We start from the raw sequence: 9,499 nt of genomic DNA on the forward strand, positions 1-9,499 counted from the left end.
ATTTGATCAAAAAAATATATACACAAATTTAATCTTCTACAAATTTGAGTTTATTTTATTTAGCCTTATTTTTGGAAAGTTGTCTACCCTTTTTTATTTTCTCATAATGAATGGTAATATTATTTTAAAGCCCTCTAGAGATTTGTATGGAAACAAAAAACCTTTCATTGATTAAATTCATGTAATATTTCTTATCATTTATAATTATTGAGTAGACATTGTGAAAGCATATATGATATATTAAATATTAGAAATAATTATAGTGGCAATAAAGAACAGAGGTGTCAAAGACAATAAAAAAAAATTCAACAAAAAATATATTACATCAATTATCTTCCAAAAGTTTGAGCCTATTTTCCTCAGCCTTGCGCTTCGCAAGTTGTCTACCCTTTTTCATTTTCTCATAACGATCATATGTAAATGGTGGCATTATTCTCAAACCCTCTAGAGATTTTACACGAGATACTGCAACAAATGTCAATCCAGTTCTTTCTCTTGGTCCTATATCGATAGTTACTTTTGGAAGAGTCAATCCTTGAGATTTATGTATAGTCAATGCCCATGCCAATCTCAATGGTAGCTGAAGTGTTCTACCCTTTTGTATTGTTGTTATTGGAATTGTATTTGGATGATGATATTCAAATGGTAATCTTGAGTAATTATCAAATTCAACCATCACATATGTCGGTGGGTCAGGTGGAGCACTTCCTGGCTTGTAGACAATCTTTTGAACATATCCCAAAGCTCCATTTACAAGACCTGCTTGTATCCAAAGGTTTGAAGTTAGCATGACCCTTGAATTCTTACTGATCAATAACTCTAGATCAAGTTCACCAGTTGAGAAATCTTCTGCTATATTAACACTTCCTGCTTTTGTTGCAACACTTCGTGCAACGGGATGCCTCAATGAATATAACATTTTTTTATTATGACTATGAACATTGTCATTTGTGGAGAACAAATGGACAGTATTTTCAAATTCAGAATTACTTGCAACATCTATGTTAGTAGGGGTTCTCATCATTAGTAGCTTCCAATCATCAATTTGTGGGTTTGCATCTCTTAGATTTGTCAAAAGTTGACGAAATCTTTGTTGCTGAATATTTTCTCCATCTTGTCTGAATATTTTATCTAAAGTAACCACAATTTTGAATTCCTCCCATAGTAGCTTTGCCCGTCTATTACTGGCATATGCAGGTCTATCATTAACCGGAGGCAATTGACCCAAATCTCCTACCAAAATCATAGATATACCTGAAAGATAATTCAAAATAATTATTTTTAAAATATATAATATTGTTATTGAAATTTATTTTTCCTCATTAGTCAAAATTAAATGCATACCTGCAAAACTTAGGTGTGCACTTTGTGGGTATGCTTGTCGGAGTCGAGAATCTATGTTTTCCAACATGTTTTGACCAATGAAGCTCATTTCATCAATCAAAATGTACTTGCTATGCGCCATTTCTTCTTGAAAAATGGCAAGTCTTGTTCCCTGTAGTTGAGTGAAATCTCGTATTGGGATTCTCAATTTGGAATGAACTGTAGAGGCCCCTATATTGAACGCTGCAACTCCTGTTGGTGCAAGTAATAGAAGGGGAGAACGAGATGGCATTGCAGCATTTTCAAGAGCTTGACTGATGGCACCAATTAAATATGACTTTCCTGTACCTGTTGTTCCCTGAATTATCATGAACAATGGCACTTTATTTTGATTCCTCTGATAGTGTGTCATAATTATATCAACTGCCTTTTTTTGCTTATCACTGAGGGTCATGTAGTTGATGCATTGGGGTATATCATCATATATAAGACATCCATGATCCTTCATGTTAGTTATGAAACTGATTGCTGTAGTTGTGTACTCTTCACCTTGATAATCAGTAGACCAATTTGTATGTCTATCAATGTCTCTTCTCCCCAACATATCTATTTCTAAAAATTGTATATTTTGACCATGATGTAGCCTAGATATAATTTCCCATTCATGCTCTGTGGTATTTCTCTGAATAGCTTCATTCTCTTCAATTTCTGAATCAGTATTAGCCTCTGCATTTTCAATACTTGTTATTCGTTCGACATGCCAAGGATTGTAGGTAAATGACTCCCAATTTGCTATCATAGAGTCATCATCATGACCAATATCCCTTTCTATGTCACGAAATGGTTTGTAGAGTAATAACTCTGATAAACAAAAGTCAATCCATTTATTTGACTCACGTGGAGGAAGAGATACAAACCTAGGAAAAACTCTAACAATTGCTGCTCTTTCCCTTGGTTCCCATTTGTTGTCTCGTTTTCTTTCAGGATTATATATCCATGATCTAGCTGCATCAATTAATGTGACACCTTCCATACAAAGAGGCCTTGTTTTATATCCATCAATGAAAGATTTTGTCTGCTCTTCATTATTCTCTTCATCATTTATAGTTACAGGTTTGAACACCTCATGTGAGACATTTAGATTAACAAATCTTCTACTACTCTCTACTAATGGAAGTTCTAACAACATGTGACATGTTTCTTGAGCACCAATGTCCCTTTCAATAATTGTTTCAGTCAGAAGCCTTCTATATGCTCGAGTAGCTAAATCATTAGGGTCTTCCATGTTGGAGAGGCTCATCAACATCTGGTGATATGTTTCAGAGCTTTTCTCTGCTTTCGCTGCATACTTGGCAATATATTTGACTACTGCATGTTTGGAAAGAACAGGTTGCCAATCTATATTTGCTCTCCATTGTAGACACTCAAAATTGTATGTCTAATTAAATAAATATTTTATTTATTTAATTATCTAAGCCTAATTCTTCTATTAATTAAATAAATTTTTATTTATTTAATTAATTCATTTATCCTCTTCTAGCCTTATTTCTCATTTAAATAAATACATTTATTTATTTAAATTATCCCTTTCCTAAATTAAATAAATATTTTATTTATTTAATTGTCCTATTTCTTCTATTAATTAAATAAATATTTATTTATTTAATTAATTCATTAGCTTTTTCTACCCATGACACATGTCATTCATCTCTTAACTCATACACTACCTACCCCTTTCATTATTTTGGTATTTCTTATACCTACCCTCTAATCCTAGCCGACCTCTCTTTTTACACCTCTCAATCTTAACCCTCCATTTCATATTGTGTCTTCTATTTAAGGAGATGCTTTCTTCATTGTCAAGGCCTAATGACACATGCTAATGATCTTTTATGGAATTGACTACACTATGATCCTACTTGCAACCACATTCCGTTCTTTGTTGAGCTCTTGTGCATATTAAAATCTGAGAGCAAATATATCAAGCAAGATCAACGGAGATAGGAAGAATGGATATCAAAACCCTATTGGACATGTGATGGTATAATCTTTGTGATTTTGAGTTATTTTGCATTGTCTTAGGTTATCTTCATATGTTATGGTGGATCTTTGTTCATTGTTAGGCTAGGGTTTGGTGGTTGAATTCATTTAGCCTTTCAATATTGTTATTAGCATACTTGGCAATATATTTGACTACTGCATGTTTGGAAAGAACAGGTTGCCAATCTATATTTGCTCTCCATAATTGCAATATGTGACGATTATGTGAATTCACCCTATCATCATTTCTTGCAGGTTCAAATTTTTTTTCACCTGTTTCTATATCTTCATATAATTTGGACCCACTCAGATTCAAAGGCCAAGGAGCATTATACCTATAAAAAATATCAAGACTTGTCATAAATATTTGGTTACTTTTTTTTTGTATAGTATTTAATTCTTATATAAATATTTGATTTGATAAATATTTACCTACAAACCATCCTTCCTCTTTTTTTTCGCAGGCATGCACCCTCCCTACACAATGTATGTCGTTCTACACAGTTAAGGATCTCTTCATAGTCCTTATCAATATCTATCTCTGCAAGTTGTCTTGTATTTTTTAGACATGGATGTAGAGGAAAATTTTGAAATGCCTACAATTTAAAATAAAAACAAATATGTTAGCTACATCATAAGCTATAAAATACTTTATGTCAAACAATAAACCATATATATGTTGAAATTTTCATAGACTTGCCTATATATTTCGTTGATGTGGATCTTCTCTAGGATTCCATGCATGAACAATGGAATGAAAGTATTTTTCTGCATGTTTTCATTGCTCTTCATTTGACCAGTCAATATTGTCCATATTGGGTGCTCCATTCATCCATATGAATCCATGCACATGTGGTGAGCCCCTATGTTGCCACTCATACCCATACCAAAAATCTTCAACATTCATTCCTTTTTCTAGGATTTCTTTTCTAAATATTGAATGTCTTAAGTGCATGTAATGTGCAACTATATGGGGGTAGTTGATAACATTCTGCTTTCTCCAATTTTGAGCTTCTCGTGGAGTGGTTGGTGATGTTCCCGACATTAGTGCATGCAAATCAGGCCAATACATATCTGCTACACTTAATGTGAAGAATATCGTAGGGGAGCCTATTTGATGAAGCATGTCTGTTAATTCTGCACAACATTTGGCCCAATATGACCTTGTACCCCTCAATGATGTTCCAAACCGCATCAACCTATTTGCTAAATGGGATTGTGGCATATTTTCCATATGCTGACGCAATTCATTGATAGTGATTGGCATGTCATGAAAACCTCGTTTTACAAAGACTGCAGATGAATTTTGTGCACGATGTCTCATAATCATGTTCATCATAAAATATTTGAATCTTGGATGTTGACCAAATCGATGATCTCTATACCGCAGTAGATGTTTCACAAATTCATGCAAATGCACTCGCCTCATTCGTGGCTCTAACCAGTCACATCTACCATCAGGAAACAATGTTGGAAATGCCATATCAAGTAATCCCAATGTGACATACTCATTGATAGGAGATGTACCAATTGCTGGCCAATCGATCAATGCTGTTTGATTTGTATCAGGATTATTTATCCATGCATGTATTAATTCCATTTCTTTTTGAGCATTAGGTAGTTTAGAAGCCATTGAATTTGTGTGGTCAATTGTATTACCTTCATCTGTTTCCATGATTGGACCCACAAATATGATTTCATTTGCATCAGAATCAAATTCTATATGCACTGTCTTCAATCTGTTGAAAATATTTTCATCAAAATTGCTAGATAGATCATTGAGAGCATTCTCATTAACTATGACATCAGAATAATATTTATCATGCTCAATTTTGTATTTAAGTGCTCTGTACACACGATCCCTATTCACTGTAAAGTTATAATTTGTGCCACGTTGGTCCCTTCTTCGAACAATAATGATTGGCAAATGATCTATTGTATGTGGCAAAATGTTTGAAATATGTTCCACATTTTGTGGAAAACTTATTGTGTGTCCTTTGTATTTGTATTGACCACCTGTTGCATGTGTAACTTGTAATATTGGGTTGACACGTGCAATCAACATTTCTTCTACTTGAGTCAAACTTGCAAGCTCTTCTGGTTGTGGCCCGGGATCCATATTGTTTGAAGCCGAAAATCTATTGTTTCCTCTCTCTTGTCTACATCTAGTGCATATAGGACCTTGTGAGCTACGATTTACTTTAATTCCTAGATAACACTCTTGACAAATATAACACATGCTTGGCATTCTAAAGCGATCTAATTGGTGTCGAAATTGCATTTGAAATCTTTGAAAATCAGCTCGAATAATTCCATTTGTATTTTGTCTATTTTGTGCATCACCTTCTGCACCCAAATTATTCTCAAATTGACTTCTAGGTCGAGGTGTCTCTGCAACTCGTTCTATTGACCTTGAGCTTTCATTCTGAAGATGACACTCAATATTTTGGTTTGATGGTTGATTTCCTGCCCACTTGAATGTGAATCAACCTGTTGCCTTTGCTCTCTTTCAATATGAGAGAGTTGTTGAGATGTTCTTTGATGACTATTTGTAATAATATTAGCTTCCTCTCTATTTAGAAATTCCAACTCTTGTATTGTTACTTCTGCTCGTCTAGCATTTCTTTGTCTTCGAGCTTCACTTTGTCTTCTTCTTTCTTCTTCCCTTTGATCATCTGTCAAACGTTCCCGTTGTCGTCTCCTATATTCTCTTTGATATTCTCTCTGATACTCTCTTCTTTGTGCTCTTTGATATTGCCTCCTCTCCTCTTCCGATTCAAAATTCAATATTGGTTGATCCATAGCTACACAATAAATTATATTTCTAATTTATATAATGTGATAGGATCAGAGTAGAAATGAAGTTTAAAAAAACTGTGAAGAAAAGTAGAATTATTTGTAACAATTGAATATTGGAATTATCTATGTATAGAGAGAATGATTGAACTTGTTATGAGAGTGTATGGTGATAGATACATTATTAACAAATTTCATACACAATTGTTGTTAAATGCATATGGTGGTATGGAATATACAAATAAATTAAAAAAAAAGATGAGAATGTAATAAATTAGAATTTATTAAAAAGCAAAATTTCTAAAAATAAAATAGATTATTGTTATAAATTAGAATTTACAATATATTTTAAAAATTATTTCACAAAAAAAAAATTATTGTAAAAAATAGCCTGGAAGACAAATTCTCCTGAAAATGTGAAAGTGTTTGATTGGTGAACAAAATTTTTAATGCCTACACAACATTAAATTAACAAATCTATATCAATATACATTTAATTAAGTGCACCCTATAGTTTTAGAGTTTCATATTAGAATAATGTTCTATCTTTTTATTTGAAATATAATATTCATCTTCAAATTTGAAAGAAAAAGATGTAACTAATAGTAAATTTAGAAAGTAAAATATGAAACAAAATGAAAAGTTTCTATTTTGAACAAATTCTATCTAAATTAACATTTCAAACAAAAAAATCTATTTTTTCATGATTTCTAATTTTTTTTTAAAATTTAATATTCTAAATTTATTCTATGATATGCAACTTTCTAATTTGAAAAATATTATATTTCCTATAAATTACACCTGTGTAAAAGAAAATGTAAGAAGAATAAGTGCTTCTCATCCATAGCTGTAGTAACAAGTTATAAAGGAAAACAAAAAACTTTCAAACAATGGTCCATAATTTATTAAAAAACAGAGTAGTAACAAGTTATAAAGGAAAACAAAAAACTTTCAAACAATGGTCCATAATTTATTAAAAAACAGAGTTTCTAGATATTAGAGAGCATATATAATATGGATTCTACCTAAAAAGCATTGAAAATTAAATTCTGATTCTGCACTGTGCTGATAATGTTTTTAATTCACCTCCCTTAACAAATATTTTATTAAATTCAATTTTTTTCTTAGTTATATAGTGGATCTCTAATGGCCAACTATGACTGGAATTTAACAATTTAATAAATTATTCTAAGAAGCTCATCAAAATTGTTAAAATTTTCAAAATCTCATGGGCTGGTGACAATTATCAAATTTTAAATAAATTACTATCATGAACTGTTTATTGTATTTCAATATACAACCCATGACAGTAATTTATTTATTTATTCTGCAGCCAAGGAGCATATGTTTTAAGGCTTCTGTAGCTGATAATTCAAAATGAGATGATGTTAGAATATATGGGAACTTTGAATAACGATGACTTTAATACCATTCCCATTTAATTTGCACTTTTCTTTGTAAGATTTCAATTCTTTAAAATTCACAATGATGATTTGTAAGAAATAAACTTTTTAATGTGATTGTCAAAGCTGGCATTCTTCTAGATTGCTGACAATGATGCTTTGTAAGAAATAAACTTTTTTATACAATTGTCACTGGCATTCTTCTAAATTGCTTAATGTCCCCGTTCCAAGTACTGCTGATGATAGGGTAATAAATAGTAATGAGTTCCAATATTTAATTGAAATATGGATATCATGATTTTTTCATCCTATATTGAATGGACATTATCTGATTCATGATTTTTATATCCAAATGATTTTTATATCTAGATTTACTGCGGGACTTTCGCTTACCCTTAGTAAAAAGCATTAATGTGAGTGGCCACAAATATGGGCTTGTATATGCTGGTGTGGGATGGGTTGTTTGCTGAAGCAAACAAGATCTGCCTGAGGAACTTATTTTCCACATCAACTATTTGGGTGTTGATCAACTCACCTTCACTCTCAACTTCTCTAAAGGTAACTCATATATTTATTTATTTTTATGCATTCAGATAATTTTCAAATATTATTCTTAGCTTCCAAACAAAAGAGTATAATGAGTTGACATATGAACAATGACAACTATTTTATTATAAATTACCGATATGTTGACTACATCATATTAAAAGGCACTGGTCCTGTGCATCTACTTGTCCTTTATTTAATCAGTGATGTTATGAGGTTCAAGAAAACTCAAATTATTATTAAATTTTGGGCAAATAGACAACACTTTCTTATCAATCTGTTGCTCATTCACAGATTTCTTTTATTTGCAACTCACATTTTTTACTCTAGCTGCTAACTAAGGTTCTTTTTACAAATTGGAAGGTTTTTTTAAGGAAAATCTTAAATTATCAGCAATTGTACAGTGGTGTCTTGTATGGTAGCTCCCCATTCAGGCCAAGTTAAATCTAAGGCAACACTGAGCACGATGAATATGCAATATCAGATCATCTAAGAAAATATGGGTGGATTGTTCCAGCCTATACAATGGCTCCAGATGCTCAGCACATTACACTTCTGCGTGTTGTGGTGAGAGAGGACTTCAACCGAACGCTGGCAGAGCGCCTGGTTGCAGATGTTGACAGAGTATCAAAGGAATTGGAAGAGCTTCCTCCTAAGATAATTCATGCAGTTCAAGGCTTAGCCATTAGTGAAGAAGATAAAAAGGGGTAGCAGGCAAAAGAAGCTATCACAGAGTCGAATGGTGGTGATAGCCATAGTCACAGGCGAAGAAAGGGATGCCATGCCCGCCATCCTCAAAACTCTGTGGACAAAACAAAGGGCATCTGCTAAAACATTTGTTAGTCCTCTTATATGTTCTTATTTTCATGGGGTCCTTTGTGTTTGCTGAATAAATGTTTCCTATTACTATAAACTAAATGCGTGTGTTTTCATTTCTTTGAAGTTTTGTAGGGGTGCAAAGTTTTTCAATGCATTTTTAAACATGTTAATATGTAGGAGTGCACAATTTTACTGTTGGTCGGTAGCTGTGAATCATGATTTTTTCATCCTATATTGAATCAGCTTTGCAGTTTTACTGTTGGTTGGAGAAGAAGAAGAAGCAACAGCAGTTGGGAGGTTTGGCACAGTTAAGCTTGCAAAGGTCTCTAGTTTGAAACCCAGCAACACTAGTAGACTCTAGGAACAACAAAAGCCAAAGTTCACCGGTTCAAGACTCGACAAGACCAGAACCAAGGGCGTGTGAGATTTGTACCCAAGCAGATTGAAAAACAAACATAAACAATTAGTGTAAAAGATTAAGGTATTTATCTTTTAAAATTTGATTATTATTTGAATTCTGATTATTACAGATATGAATTTTCAGAAATTGAAAAAGAGCCTTTATCTCAAAA

At 32.5% G+C, this 9,499-nt stretch overlaps 1 protein-coding gene and 1 pseudogene across 1 annotated transcript; one reads left to right on the forward strand and one right to left on the reverse strand.

Moving 5' to 3' along the window:
• Nucleotides 1-325: 325 nt before the first annotated feature.
• LOC131860191 (uncharacterized) lies at nucleotides 326-6,165 on the reverse strand. Its single transcript, XM_059214570.1, has 6 exons — nucleotides 5,968-6,165; nucleotides 4,352-5,788; nucleotides 3,796-3,959; nucleotides 3,501-3,698; nucleotides 1,345-2,732; nucleotides 326-1,254 (listed from the first exon to the last, which is right to left on the reverse strand). The coding sequence occupies exons 1-6, from the start codon at nucleotides 6,163-6,165 to the stop codon at nucleotides 326-328; spliced, it is 4,314 nt and encodes a 1,437-aa protein (XP_059070553.1).
• A 1,759-nt stretch (nucleotides 6,166-7,924) lies between these two features.
• Nucleotides 7,925-8,834, forward strand: LOC131061365 (glutamate decarboxylase 1-like; annotated as a pseudogene).
• Nucleotides 8,835-9,499: the final 665 nt, after the last annotated feature.

This window comes from Cryptomeria japonica, chromosome 11 (assembly GCF_030272615.1).
Source record: "Cryptomeria japonica chromosome 11, Sugi_1.0, whole genome shotgun sequence".
NCBI lineage: Eukaryota > Viridiplantae > Streptophyta > Pinopsida > Cupressales > Cupressaceae > Cryptomeria > Cryptomeria japonica.